This window comes from Cnephaeus nilssonii (genome assembly GCF_951640355.1).
Source record: "Cnephaeus nilssonii genome assembly, chromosome: 2".
Lineage (NCBI taxonomy): Eukaryota > Metazoa > Chordata > Mammalia > Chiroptera > Vespertilionidae > Cnephaeus > Cnephaeus nilssonii.
This window is the reverse complement of record NC_137073.1, coordinates 71537596-71553477: the sequence shown is the minus strand read 5'-3', so window position 1 is coordinate 71553477 and position 15882 is coordinate 71537596. Positions and strand designations below refer to the sequence as shown.

General features: G+C 40.7%; 1 protein-coding gene across 2 annotated transcripts in view; it reads left to right on the top strand.

Annotated features, from left to right (window-relative positions):
- Positions 1–5140: 5140 nt before the first annotated feature.
- RASGRF2 (Ras protein specific guanine nucleotide releasing factor 2) overlaps positions 5141–15882 on the top strand; it is a gene marked incomplete at its 5' end in the record, with an annotated part of 181093 nt that continues 170351 nt past the window's right edge. For both annotated transcript variants that reach the window (XM_079798359.1, XM_079798358.1), the window contains one exon: positions 5141–5428. In XM_079798359.1, coding sequence (XP_079654485.1) covers positions 5141–5428 — 288 coding nt within the window. The remainder of the gene's footprint in view (positions 5429–15882) is intronic.

Sequence of the window (15882 nt, the reverse complement as noted above, 5' to 3'; positions counted from 1 at the left end):
TTTTGAAACACGTCTTTCCGTTCTGTTTTCTGTAGCATCGACCTCCCCCTACGGCTGGCTCTCCTCCGGTTACAGGATGACTGCTGATTGTCCAGAGGCCGTTTGGTTCTCACCCACATCCAAGTAAAGAGACATCTCTTCCCAGAGTAGCCATGCACACAGTAACATGCATTACCGGAGAATACTGAGCTCCTGACACCACATGCCTGCATTCAGGTCCCTTCCCAGTTGTCTCCCAGGCCGATGAGAGGGCATTTGCTTTATGTGTCTGCACTGAAGAGCCTGCTCCAGGAGTTTTCAAGAAGGTCCAGTTTCTGCCCCAAAGGGGCATCCGCGTCTCCCAACTTCTGGGAGAAATAAAATGGGTATCGTTTTCAAATCGCTCCCAAAGTCTCCCTGGCTCCTTTTCCACTTTTACTCCGAAGGTTTCATAACGTTCAAAGCTCAGTCTACGCAAGAGCAGGCAGCTTGTCCCCGCACCATCTGCGTCTGCACCCGCGGCACAAGGAGAAGCTGAATCCAGCATGAAGACACGGAGCCCCAGGGAAATTTGCTCGGGGTCTTTGGTGCTCTACAGCAGGACAAAGGGGTTCCTCGTCCGAGCAGCCAGATCACCTCAGTGTATGACAAGTTGGGCAGGTGGTGACAGTGACAAGATATGGATTCAAGAGCATATACCCTGTTGTGTGACCTTCACAAAGTCACTCCCTCTTTCTTGGAACACTCTCTTTACTAAGCTTCTGGGACACCACACTCTCCAAGCCCTCCCCTGTCTCCCTGCTGCTTCTTCACTTTCTTCTGCCAGCTTCCTTCTCCTCCTCACCTCTGAACAGGATTTTGCCTCAGGGCCCTCTCCTGGACCAGCTGCTCAGGTATGATTTGAAAACCTATGGATTAGGTCAGTGATGGGCAACCTTTTGAGCTTGGTGTGTCAAACTTCACCAAAAAAACTGAGCATAACTCGGGTAGTGTGTCACTTTGAGGAAAAAACTAACTCCAAGACTCTAGCCGCAAATGTTTCATCCTCGGGAGCAGCAAATGTTTCATCCTCGGCTTGAGGCCGCGTGTCATCAGAAATGGCTACGCGTGTCAGTGCTGACACGCGTGTCATAGGTTCGCCATCACTGGGTAGGTTCTACCCTTGTGGAATCAGCTCCTCCCACCCCTAATAGCTTTGGACAATTCAGATAAAATTTCCCCTCCCTCCCTCCCTCCCTCCCTCCCTCCCTCCCTCCCTCCCTGTCTCCTTTCTCCACCACCTCCTTCCTTCCTTTCCTCTCTTCCTCCCTTCCTTCCTTTTTTTGTTTTTTTTGTTAAATTATCTAGATACAGTCTCCCTCTACAAGTAGTAATTAGGGTTTCCAGATATGGCAGTTAATTGCTAACATTTTTTCTCTTAACTTGCCTAGAATAAGACAAAGAGGATTTTCGCTGTTATCAGTGAGCAATGCTTTGTTGCCCTAAAAAATCAACTTAAGCTGACCCTCTTGGGAAAGAGTCCATGAACTACAAGAGGGGAAAACAATGGCTCTACAGAAGAGCTTGTTCCCACCCCTGGGAACAGAGTCCCTTTTACCAACCTGTTTGATCAGCTGGGGAGAAAGCATCCTCATTTACATAACCTCCTGGCCCTTGGTGTTTCAAGGTGGCACAATTCCAGGGATGCAGTTTCTATCTGAACGAAGGAAGCTAAAAAGCCCCCAAATGCCCATCAGACATTCACTGATGTAGCTTCTGGAGATTGTTCAGGATTTCGCATTGTTTTCATCTCGTACAATCGTGTGTGGAATGATCTCATATTTGCACATTTGTACGCTCTCTTCCACAATTCAATCACTGAATATTAATTTAGAAAATAGCCATGCATCATTTGTGTGCCCGCTGCATACACGTTCTCCTACTGGGTGCTGCAGGGGTTGGGGAGACAGCTTTGCCTTGGAGAGCAGCTGGTCTGGTGAGAAGCAGTGCCTACACATGGAATCCTATTCCTGACAGAGCACACAAGGAGCAGAGTCTTTTCTCTACATCGCCCGTCACCTAAATACTGTGTTGAGGACATAACAGGTGATTAATAAACAGTTCTTGCAGTGAATTTCCAGAATTCAACCCCCCAGTGATTACCGGCCAAATTGCAAAGGAAACCAGTTACCTTCTGTCACTGTTAGGGGTCATATGACAGCCATAACAACTTACATGGTAGGAAGTGATGACAGATAAGAAGTTGAGAAGCATAATTCTTGTGGTTCAAATCAAAAGGACATTTGAGTAGACAGAAAGGATGAATCAGCACTGAGATTAGCTTCAACACCATAGATATTGCTTATTGGGGAAAAGAATGGTCCACATCTGAAAAAACAAGTGATTAGAAGGTTTGACTACTCATTGCAAAATTGTTTTTGTATGAATTCACACCCTTAATGGTTTCCTCTGAAAACTGGAGCTCATCAACTAAGCAGGTGTCAACTCGCTTATGGTTGGTTCTCAGAGCTAGAATATGACCACAGAGAAAGAAATAAAAGGTCTCCCGAGGCACTTGCCATCTCCTCTGCATCGAGAATCGTCCACATTTACTTATTGTCTCTACTCTTGTATCTCCTCTAAAGAACAACCCAGCTGGATGAAACCCAAATTAGCACAGCACTGTCTCTTACACATTTAAAATATGTAAAGAGAAATAATCACTGTTCTCATGCTACTTTCAAATGGCAATTTCCCTATTATATTGTTTTTAATAGTAGAAGGCCTATTAGTTTTTTGTGTTTTTTTTTCTAGGTAAAATGGAAAAAACACTCAACTGCTCAGTGAGGCAGAGTTAAAATATTCTGTAAACACAGCACTTAAAAAACAGGCAGAACCCCTGGGCTACCAATTTGTGAACATACAACTAGTGGTACAAGACATGTGTATTGTCACAGATTCATGGCCCACAAAAGGATTTTATTATTATTATTATTTTTCACAATAAGCACTCCATTGCCAACCATTTTTGTAAGTGACTAAGGGGAATAAAAAAAACGTATATAGCAGAATCAAGCACTGGTGTTCCCTGGGGCTTTCAGAAGCTTCCTACCACAGCTGCTGGGCATATTATTTCCCTTCCACTTACCTTTTATAGTAGAGGGTCTTCGTTTCCTGGATGTATCTGCAAGATTTGTTAATCAAATGAATTCCAGTCCTAGCCAGGGTGTCAAGCGTGAGCAAACATAGGACAGCATGGCTTCTGGGGATAGATTCTGCCAGGGGCAGCCAGTCTCCCTTATTTGGGTATATTTTTATGGTTAAAAACTCCATGCTGAAATTCTAGCTTCCTTTACCTTAATCCTGAGAAATCCCTGTCATAGATAATTGTAGTTTAATATGAACTAGTGTAGCAAGGCCCATTTGATCAAAGTCTTTTCTGTGTACCATAGTTTCAAAATGGCCCCACACACTGTTTACTAAACATAACTCTTCGTCTCCCTGTGCACTGTTTTCCTCACCTTTGAAGTTCCAAACCACAACCCTCACCCCTTCTCCTTAGCTCAGAATAGCATATAAACCGTAACTGACAGATTTTCCTGAGTCTCACATTTGTGTGGAACCCCCATCTGTAAATATGTAATAAACTTGGTTATTTTCTCCTGTCAATCTGTCTCATGTCTGTTTAATTTTTAGACAAGCCAGAAGAACAGAGAAGGTTAAAAAGAAAATTATTTTTCCTCCCCTCCAGAGCCAACAGCATCTGGTACCTTCCTGGGAATAGGGGGGTTGCACTCCATTCTTGTTTGAAGTATAATAGTGCAAGTATGCAGGGAAAAGTCAAGGTTGCCATTATGCAAAGCCACTTTGTGACTCCACCCCCTGCCATGGAAACCCATTCATGGATAAGTGTGAGTGCATGGATGTAGCAGAGGAGTATGTTTTCTGTGTGAGTGGGTTTGGGAAAGTGTATGATTCCCATGAATATGTATCCATATGTTTGTGAGTTCTTGTGTATGAGTATGTGTGCATATTTTTGAGCGAATTTGTTTGTATGTTCATGTGTGTATGTGTTCATATTTATTGTGTTTGTGTATTTGAGTGTGTGTTTGCCTGTGTGTGTGTTTATGACTGTGTGAGTAAAAATGCTTTGTGTATGGGTGTGTTTCTGTGTGTAGTTTGTGTTGTGTATGAGTATGTTGAGTGTAAATGTGTGCATGTGTCTGTTGTGTGAGGTTGGGTGTGTGTGTGGTTTGTGAGTGTATATGTGCATTTGGGAGAGCATATCAGTGTGTGCCTGTGGGTGTATTTGTATATGGGTTTGTATTTTTGTGTGTAGGAGTGCACATTGTGGGTGTGTGTATATGTGAGTGCATACTTTTCTGTGTAAGTATTGTGCGTATTTTTGAGACTGTATTTGTGTGTATGAGTGTGTGTGTGTCTGTGTATTGTTTGTGTGAGCGATGTGTGTATAATTGTGCCAATGTGAGCATTTGTGTTGTGACTGCGCAGTGTTTGAGTGTGCATTTGTGTGTATGTGTGTATATATATTTGCCTGTGTGTGTGCCAGCGCGCGTGGGAACGGGTGTGCGCTGTCGCCACGCGCCTCCACCTCCCCGCAATCCGCCCCATTGCGCCCCATTGGCGCAGGAGCAGAGACGGCGGCCGGGCGCGCCGGGTGAGCGGGCTGCACGCTGCTGTCACGGCCGCCGCGCGACTTTGCCCTTTAAATCGGTCTCCAAGCCGATTACAGCTGATCTCCCACGTGACGTTTTACCTTCTGTCTCCCGGAGCGAGTTGCCCGAGGACAGTCCTCCAGATCTGCCGCGCGTCGCGCCGCCCCAGCCCGCGGCGGGGTCAGCGGCTCCCGCAACTTTGGGCAAAGCAGCGGGTGGCCCGGGCGCCCTCCCGGGGCCGCTCTCCCGGGGAACGTCGGAGGCTCCCGGGACTTCGCCCGGCCAGGAGGGCGGCGGTAGCGGCGGAGAACGTGCCTGGACGCAGCCCAGCGCCCCTCGCACCCGCGCGGCGCCGCGCCCCGGAGGCCGGCCGGGGTGCCCTGTGCGCAGCGTCTGGAAAGGGGGCGCCCTTTGCCAACCTGGACTCCAGCGAGCGGGCCCTGGGGGGAGCCGGCCGGGAGATGGTTGCGAGGCAGGGGTGAGCCCCCCTCCCCCGTGCCCTCACCATGCAGAAAAGCGTGCGCTACAACGAGGGGCACGCCCTGTACCTGGCCTTCCTGGCCCGCAAGGAGGGCACCAAGCGCGGCTTCCTGAGCAAGAAGGCAGCCGAAGCGAGCCGCTGGCACGAGAAGTGGTTCGCCCTCTACCAGAATGTGCTCTTCTACTTCGAGGGCGAGCAGAGCGGCCGCCCGGCGGGCATGTACCTCCTGGAGGGCTGCAGCTGCGAGCGGGCGCCCGCGCCGCCCAGGGCCGGTGCCGGACCAGGCGGCGCCCGGGACGCGCTGGACAAGCAGGTACCACGCGCCCTCCGTCCCAGCCTCCCTGCCTCTGGCCGCGGCACTCCCAAACCCTTCTAACCCCAGAGGTGCAGGGCTCCACCGAACCCTGGGTCCATGCCCGAGCTTCCCCGGCGGCGTAAGCGGCACGGAATCTTCACGCGCCTCCCCGTCTCCATCCCTCCTTCTCCCCACCTCCGTGTCATCAGTGGGAATAGGGACTCGACTTGACCCTGTCAGCGGTCGGGACTTTTCAGCTTCGTTACTAACCACCCATTGCTTCGGAAGGGTGTAGTGTGGTAAAGGTGTTGACACCTGTTGGATTTAGATCGGAACTAACTTATTGGGGAAAGTTAGGCGTCTCCCTGACCCCGCTGGTGCATTCTCTTTGCCTGCAGATGTTTGACCGCTGGCTGTGCAGAGACCAAGCGGGGCTCCCAGGACAGACAGGCACTTTGTGTTGTCTATTTTCAGTCTGTCTTTGTGGTTTATGCCAGTCTACCTCGCTAACATTTGACCTACTGGGTCTAATTATGAAGGTAAATGTGTATTTAATTCCCTCAGGATTCACATTGGCACCACATTCCTGCTATGTTTAAACATGTGGGTATTTAAAAAAGCCCTCTTCACTGTACTTTTAAATGAGTGCTTTGAAAACTAATGTTACCTTTTAATTCTGGACCATGATTTTGTTAGTTTTGCTACGTACTACTCAGGGAGGAAAAAAACCCTCTAGATTTAGTAACTCCCGCACCCCATTCCTGAAAATGCGAAATTTGTCTTTTTTTTTTCCCCAATCACCATTTGGTTATTAAAGTTAAGCAGACTAATTTTATGCTCCCAAATGTTCTCACTTCGCTTCTAGATCTCCACCTGGGAGAAAAAGAGGCTGATTGTCTTTGCTATTGCATAAAAGCATTTCGCAGCTGAATTTTCTACGCGAGTCAGATTAAACAGCGTCTACTGAAAAACACCTAGGGTGGCTCTGGGAGGCGCTGGAGATGGGATAATGGATAAAAATGCCTACCTATCCCCTTGGTGCTCAAAACAATGTGTAAAATTTAGATGAGTTCAAACTAGATGGATCAGAAGTTGGATGTTTTTCACGTGGGTTTCACTATAAACTATGAACAGACTTAAGTAATTAAACTTGTTATAACTCTTATAAACCTGAAAATTTAAAAATATGTCTTTTGGTTTTAAGGGCAAGTTGAGGGTCATTTGAAAAGCTGATGTCCAATTTTGTAGATATGGATACCAGAAATATAAGCTTAAATTTCAAGTCATTCATTCCAGAATTTAAATTGTGAGGAGGAGAAGGGTTTTGAGGAAACAGATTTTTTCCCCCCAGGATCTATTTTTTTTTTCTATTGGTGAGATTTTATTTAAAGTTCTGTGTTTCACGGCCCTACAAGCCCCAACTAAAAGGTTTTTAAAAGTGTTGTTATGTCTAAAGTAAAATAAGAGACATTAGATTATTCTGAAGATAACAATTGACTTAATTCCAAATTATGTTTTCTCTTTGTATTTATGCTAATATCAGCAGATAGCACATTTATTTATTTGAGCTGGGGTTGGGGATGGCTGCCTGTTAGTTAATATTCTATGAAAACCAACATTTCTCTACCTGGGACATAGCTGAACACTCATATTCAGGAGGGGTTTCTTTACACCACACTTTGCTAAAGAAATGTAACCTCCAGATAGTTTGACTTTTATGCCACTTTCTAATGGCAGTCCTAAACAGGTCATCTTATGAAAAAATTTTCTCTGTTTATCAAACAAGTTACGAGTACTTCTCAGTCATTTCATACATCTCCCAGAGGTTGGAAACGAGAACCTCTGGTGTTGGCAGAAAAACTGAGATGACGAGAACAAGCCTTCCAAATGGATTAGCGTTGGATTGGGAAATCTGTCGCGCTTTGTCTTCCCCTAGGCTTGCTTCCGTGGCTTGGGTTAGTTTAGCAGATTGGTTGATGCTCTTCTCCACCACTGCCTGTCTGGGTGTGTTTGAAGAATTAAGATGAAACTGTGATGATAAGAAACAAGAAAAACTTCCTACCTTAAACCTACAGTTTATACAGTTGGTTCCCTTTCAGTTAATATGTGTTGCTGATGTGCTCACTTCATCTCACACACCTAGACTGCTGGACCTCGTGAAACTGGGGAGTTGGAGGGCGGATGTGAGGCAACGGACAGGGACCATCTCAAGGTCTGCTTTTCCCAGCATGCTTCTGGAGCGTCCCACATAAGTATCTGCATCAACCCCATAAACAAGGTTGAAGATTAGGGCTTGACATGGTACTTAGGGAGGCAAAGTGAGTTTCCTATACTAGGTTTCTATGTGACTTCTTCAGGCAAATCTCTTAACGTTTTTTTTTTCTCTATTTTTTTCTTCTGTTAATGAAATCTTTTTCTTAATATGTAAAAATTAAAGGTTTGGCTAAGACGATTTCCAAGTTGCTTTCTAATAATGACATCTGTTTCTAAGGTTATAACAGACAGGGTGAGTTTTTTGCTGTGGAGAGGATGTGAAAGATAATTTCACAAGCTTTAAAGATTACCAGTTTCTGTAATAAATACTGCATCTGAGAAGCTAAGGACAAGCGGGTGAATGAAGTGCACATTCTGATAAACCAGTTAGGTTAGCAGATGTGCAAACCTATAGTAACATTATTGCCTGAGTCAGAGACATTCTAATCATTCACATGGGAGAGTGACATATTGTAATGTCACTGACAGTTACTATAGTAGATAAAATTTTTGCTATGAAATGCCTCTAATCATTCTTGCCAGTTTAAAATTCTACTCCTTCAAATAATTTTAAAATTGTAATTAACTGTGTTTTTAAGTGACCTATAAAAAGAAAACACTCATTGATTTGATTCACCCAAATAATACTTCCAGGTAAGTTGATTGACAAAAGAAAAACAATTTTTTAACCACTTCATCTTAAACTGTTTCCAGGCAAGAAGAAAAAAGGAAGGTGTTTTTCTCTTTGCAAATGTGTCTTGGTTGAAGGAATATTTACAGTGCTCCATTTTTTCCATAGTGTCCCAAGATTTCACTTTGGTAGGTTGTTGGGAGGTTGTAAGGCTCTCTTATCAACCTTCCATAGTGGCTACTTCTTAGTTGTAGTTATGGTGATATGATTAAAATGAGTTTAAGTGGTGTTCCTTTGTGTGTTGTTGGTAGTTCTTTCTAAGACAGCTCCATTTATGCAAAATAAAGAACATACCTTTCATTCCAGGTGAAGGTATTTAAGAAAGAAGGGAATTTGCATTTAGTAAGTCTATTCTGTGTGCCAGGCTTGGTGTTATCCTCCATTATCTCATCTAGTTTGAAGCTTACTTCAGCTCTTAGAGATTAGTAGTGTTTTGTGTTTTTAAAAAAATATATATTTTATTGATTTTTACAGAGAGGAAGGGAGAGGGATAGAGAGTTAGAAACATCGATGAAAGAGAAACATCGATCAGCTGCCTCCTGCACACCCCCCACTGGGGATGTGCCCACAACCAAGGTACATGCCCTTGACCAGAATCGAACCTGGGACCCTTCAGTCTGCAGGCTGATGCTCCATCCACTGAGCCAAACCGGTTAGGGCTTAGTAGTGTTTTTTTGTTTTTACCTATGCTAACACTAAGGTTCAAAGAGTCATTGGGAGATAATAAAAATCTACTCCAGGTCTGAAGACTGAATAATCTTGAAGACTGCCTTACTAAGGAGCCAATTCAAATCCACTGAGCTTCAAGAAATTTCAAATCTGGGTGGGATGGGAGTTGTAGTTGTAGTTGGTGAATCACTTTTTTGTTCATTCTTATTTCCCTTTTGAAAACTACTTAAAGGGCAGTTGCAATTCTTGAGAAACACAATTGCAGACCATTACATTTTCAAAGAAAAATGGGACTTATGCTTAAGCAAACATGTTTACAGGGCATTCATTTAGCTCAGTTGGGATCTTGCAAAGCATTTGCCCTCTGGGTGACAGTACACATCTCAGTCAGTCTGTTTAAGTGGCTGTGTCTGTCTTGCCTGCTAGCAGGGGAGACATATAGAAACAAAGCCATCTTTATTCTTATTTTTGGGGTAATGTTAAGTGTTCTCTTCAGCTTGATTTCAGTTGTTTTTTGGGGAAAATATCTCTTTAGTTCTGGAGGTTAAAGTAGTAGCTGCATATCAGATTTGTACTGAATTAAACACATTGATTTAATTTTAGAGGGAGTAAATGTTATATGATTTCCCTGTCACCTTATGACTAGCTGCCAGTCGTTTTAGCCTTCCTGCCTTGACCATAGGCAGAGGATTTTAATCATTTTATCAAATTAGGCGGAGTTTCATGTAAATCCTGAAACATTTTCGGAGGGTGAGGAGTGTGGATGGTGGGATTTCATTCTAGTTCACGTTCTTTAATTGATGCATAATAGCCAACTCAATATTTTCTTTTCAACCATTGCTTATTGAACATAAATAAAGAATATATGGGATAAAAATATTTGCTAAATCTTATAAAAAGTTTTAAAATATAAGTTAGGGAAAAATATTTTTTTACTGGAACTTTGTAATCATTCTTCCATGTAAACTTAAGTGAAGAAAAATTATTTTTCCATTTAAACTTAAGTGAAGTGGATTCGCAAAATTTAGTTATGTTAATTTTGGCTACTGTAAACATTACTATTTATATTATTGTACTTATCATTAAGAATTTAACATAGAAAAATCCATCTCTGATGCGACAGATTTACATAAAAATGCATTTTTATTGTGACAAATATTTTTCAAGTGGATTTCAATAAGTGGGAGCTAAATGCACTATTAAATGGTGGAAACTATTTGTAGTGTGATGACATAATTTTTTTCCTTTTTCAAGAATTAAGATATATTCCTTATATGTCCTATAGAGATATATTCCTTTTATTGGGTAATGATATGTCTTAGAGTAAATGTGATAACCAAATGTTTCTGGTTTAGTGAGTCAATGCTAATAGTTTATTAAAACAATTGTTGATATTGCAGTGTGTTTAAGGCAGATTATATTTTAAATTTGATTGTTTACATATTTTCCAACAAAGTTGCCTTCTATAGTCAATATAATTTTAATTTTGTGGAATACAAAAACTTAGTCTTTAAGGTTATTTTGTAATGAAATAAGCCAGATGGGTAAACAGTATGGATTTACTCAGGTCTTAAATCCTAATTTAAAAATTTTAAAGTAGCTTTGTGTTTTTATGCCTGTTTTTCCCCCCCTATAAGACAGAGATATGTGTGTGTTTATTGAGTGTGCTATCTTTTATCATTAAGTAATAAATATTTGTTTTGCAGTTATATGTGTTGGAGAATACAGATTTAAAATTTCAAGATGTGAGCTGTAAATCCAATCTCTTTACAATTTAGGTAGCTTTAGTTTTCAGAAGTAAGGATGTATAATGACTACATTAAATTAATCACAGTATAAATTCCTCTCTGAAATTAGTTTACCTTAATTTAAGACTGCATATAATAAAATCTTAGTTAATACTTAAAACTAGAAATTATATTTATTAGGTATCAATCTAACACTGTGGTAAATGTTTGGTTATTTTATAACATTTGGCCATTATTTAAAAAATTGACTATTATTCCAAAAATTCATTACATTTCAATTGGTATACTTTCTAAATATTAGCTGATTGAGAAATCATAAATACATTATTTTGGCTCCACCAAAGAGCATATTTTAGCATTTTCCCCCAAGAAATTAAAATCTGATTATGTATATGTTTAGGAAAAAAATAATAGCAGGTTTTTCTTTTTCTTTTTTTATTTGAAAAACATGGTGTTAGTAGGTGGAATGAAGATGCAGAAAGCACATGTTCTCATAGTGTTCCTTTTTATTGGCACTTGAAAAACATGATTCAATGAAAAATAAGAACTCAAATTATTTTTCCTAAACCTCCTCACAGTGAATGCAAAATATCCCAAATATACTTTTAGTGAGATGGCAAAAAAAAAAAGTGTACATTGATCTGTGTTTATTTTAATAATAGTTCTTTGCAAACTGTAAGGAAGAAATGAGAAAGTTGGGGAGGCACATATAAGCATAACTTACAGCATCAGAGTAGAAGTTAATGAAAGTTAGAATTCTCATAAGATTGAGAAGACACAAATAAAATAGCAGTAATAAAAGCTATGACTAAAAATAAAATTGATTGATCCTTTAGTGCTTTATTGTTTTGAAATGTAGGTCACAGTTTCTTTCATTACCTCTTCCATACTTACCAAGGTGACATTGCTGAGACTTATGATGATGGAACAGCAGGGATCTGAGGACTCTGATTCTTTTCAGGTTCCTGAAATGTTTTATTTTGTCATTGTCTGATTTAATTTAGACATTGCCTGATTCATTTCCTGAACTGTATTTATGAGCCCATGCCATTTGTGTGACTAATTTAAACAGTGAGTTTAGTGCTGTCACATAGATGGCCGATGAGAAAGGAGGAGGATTCCTGGGGTTAGCTCTATGGGAATGGGGAGCTGGTAGCCTGGCTAAGGCTCATTGTGCAACACCGTAACTCATTACAGGAGAAGTCACGATGAGATAATGTCAGTGACACATAGGAGTAGGAGACCGCTAATACCCAATATGAATTTTCTTTCCTTTAACTTTAAGAATATCAATGTCCAGTTCAGATGGTGGTATTGTGTATAGTTTAGTTCAGGAGTTAGACTGTGGGGCTTTCAGTTTTGATGCAGCTACTTACCAGACATATGATGTTGAGCAATCTCTCTTTCTAAGGCAGGACCCCTGCCTATAAGAAGGGCATCATGATAGTACTTACCTCATCGGGTTGATGCAAGGCTCATAGGCAATAATCCACATCAAGCGCTTACCATTGGGCCTGGCGCATGGAGAGTCAGCACATTTGTCAGCTGGTGTTTTTATTACCCCTTTCTATATAATTCTTCTTTGACTTCTTTTTGTTTTCATTACTAGAGTCACTCAGGAAGTATTTTCCTTCTTTTCTCTTTAAAAAATACTTTTGATTTAATACGCACTAAAGAGAACAATTCAGGGAATGCCAATATACCCATCACCCAGCTTCCACAATAAACTGTCTGCTTTCTTTTTATTTCTGTTTCCCTACACACATTTTTGTTTTGTTTTCCTCTTAGACTATTTTAAAGCAAGTGCCGGACATCATATTTCACTCATAAATAAAGAAGTTTTTCCTTTTTGGCTTAGCCCCTGTTTGGCACTGAAGATTGTACTAGATGTGGCTCTGAAAAGAATGATATTGGAAAGAGTTTGTAAATGTGTTTCTGTTTTAATGTGTGTTATTAGGATGGTTGTATTCTTTTGTTGTTTTTTTTTTTTATATTATTATAAAGAAAAAAACTTAAGTCAGTAGTTAATACATAAAGGTGGTGGAATTCACTTTTAAATAAGCTCTGGAATATTAAATCCTAAAGCAAAGAAATTTGACATCAATTGTTTAACTGTTATTATGGTATAAAGGTATTTTCACAATTTGTCCTAACTCACAGGGAAATCATCGGTGATTCTCTTGCTAGGACTCTCCTCTTCCTTTTTGAAGTCCATTTACCAAATTCTCTCAGCTGGGTAGCTGGAATGGTCTTGTTTAGAATCAAGAAGAGCACTTCCACCTCTGATGCCATTAATAGTGTCAGGATTTTACATAGTTTTGCAACATTTAGGACGTCATCCATAAACCAATGTTTCATCCATCTTTCAAAATCAATTCCGAGACCCAACAGTTAGTCAATGTTATTTCAAGGCAATTACTAAGGTTTCCTTAATCAAGTACCTAGTTTGTTTTTTCTACTGTTGCTAAACTTTTCTAGGGTTAGTTGGTTTCTGTCATATGGTTATTTGCTTTAGGCCCTTTCATTGCAAGGGAGATATACGAACTCAAGTTGTCTTGAATTGTGGTCACCTCTGAGTGTGGTGGGGAGACAGTGGGAACTCTATTAAGCAATAAAAGGGCGAGTCTCACTCAACTTTTATTGTGATCTAGCTATTCTTTGGATGTTGGTACTGGCTGACCTGTTTTTCAGCATGTTTATGCCTTTTTGGTTCCTCACTGTTTTCTCACAGCTCTTGCTTCCCCTAACTTCAGGCTCTGTGCCCCTCATTGTACCAAATCAACGTGTTGTAGCCCCTTTCTCTCCGCTTTTTTTCTGTTTTAAGTCTCACTGCAGCATCTCTTCTTTCCTCAGTATATTCAGGCTCATATTTTGTGGAAGAATCTGATTGGCTAAGTTCACATTTTGGGCCTAGACAAAACCACTGGCCTCTGACCAGTCCAAGGATTTGCTGTCAAACAGCAAGGGCCATGGATGAGGTAGTTTTATGGAAAGCGTCATGGGTATGATAGACATTATTATTGACATGTCTATAACATGCTAGTTAATATTATTTTTACCAAAGTAATATTCATTCTAAGCCACATTCTCTTTCTTCAGTAGCAGTTTTACACCCTTATCAATATACCCTTGTCAATATAAGATCTTTCCAATAATACAATTTTGGATTGCATTTGAGGCCCAATTTTGATCTTCTGGGCCTCATTGGCCTCCTGTATTGCTTTGGGTTCATGGTCATATTTTTCTTTACTTTTTAATATTTTAATATTCAAATATTATTTGAACATTGTTCTGTTAACAATAAATTAAATGTAAAGCTCTTTTTCAAAGTATGGCATACATACAGAAAAGTGCACAAGTCATAAGTGTGCCACTTGATGAATTTGCACAAAATAAAAATATTTCTGTATTTTAAAAAATATATATTTTTGTTGATTTCTCAGAAGAAAGGAGAGGGAGAAAGAAATAGAAATATCAATGATGAGAGAGAATCATTAATCAGCTGCCTCCTGCATGCCCTCTACTGGGCACTGAGCCCGCATGTGCCCTGACTGTTAATCAAACCGTGACCTCCTGGTTCATAGATTGATGCTCAACCACTGAACCATACCAGCCAGGCAGTAAAAATATTTTTGTAAGCAACACCCCGATCAAGCAATTTGATGTGAAGAGCCCTCCAGAAACTAATCTCATATCTGTTCCTCTTCACTACTCCTAATCATGGGTAGCCACTATCTTTACTTCTAACATTGATTGCTTTGGTCTCTTTTTAACGTTAGCGTGGACGCATGCAGTAAATACTCGTTTGTGTTAGGCTTCTCTCCCTCAGCATAATATTTTTGAGATTCATCCATGTGTTGGGTGTTGCATTCATTACATTCCTTCGTAGTATTTTCCTGGGTGAGTACACAGCAATTTCCATATCCATTCTTTATCTACTGCTTGATGGACATTTGGGTTGTTTCCAATTTGAGGCTATGAACAAAAAATATGGAAATTGTGGTACAAGTCTTTTGTGAACATAGATGTATGCATTTCTGTTGAGTATATACCCAAGAATGAAATTGTTGGTTCATAGAACATGCATATATTCAGCTTCAATAATTATAGCTAAATACTCTTCCAAAATAGTTATATCAATTTGTGTTCCACCAGAATTTCAGTTGCTGTGTATCCTTGCCAACACTTGGTATCAATCTCTTTAGTTTTAAGCATTCTCATGAGTGTGTAGTTGTATCTCCTTTTGGTTTTCATTTTCATTTATCTGATAATGAGGTTGAGCACCTTTTCAAGTATTTATTGACCATTTGACTGTTCTCTGTTTCAAAGTGCTTGTTCAACCTTTTACCCATTTTTTACTGAGCTGTCTTGTCTTATTGATCAGTAGAATTTTTCTTTTAAGTTTTAAAAAATGTTTTTATTGATTTTAGAGAGAGAGACAGAAAGATCAATGAGAGAGAAACATCAACATCTATTGGCTGCCTCCCAACTGCTCCCTCTGCCCCCGCTCGGAATCGAGCCTGCAACCTGGGCTTGTGCCCTTGACCGACAGGGTTTTGGAATCAGGGACCTCCTGGTGCATGGGTTGAAGCTCAACCACTGAGCACGCCAGCTGGGCAATCTGTAGAAGTTTTTAATATTAAGTTAAATTATATGAATTACCATTTTTATATGTCAAAATGACTGAATATCAGAATTTCATATTGTTCATCTGAATGTATATGAAGACATGAGTCTTTCGTCAGTTATGTGTATTGCAAATATTTTCTCATACTCTGGCTTGCCTTTCTACTCCCTTAAAGGTTTTAAAATTTAATGTAGTATAAGCTGTCTATCTTTTTCTCTTTGGCATCTATCTACTCATGAAATGGATGGGGGTGGGAACAACATCCACAGGTGCTTTTTGTGAAAGGTGTCAGAGCTGGGGTGCTCCCGGCTGCTCTGCGGTTAAAGCAATCACATGGATCACAGAAGACAAAGCGGTAAGCAAGAGAGTGCACTTGCTGTGCTGTCTTGGTTTGTCACATGGGATGTTTTCCCTTTGGAGGAAGGCTCCAGGGTCAGTCCTAAGAGACAAAAGATCACAATGTTCTTTCCTCCCTCACACTTCC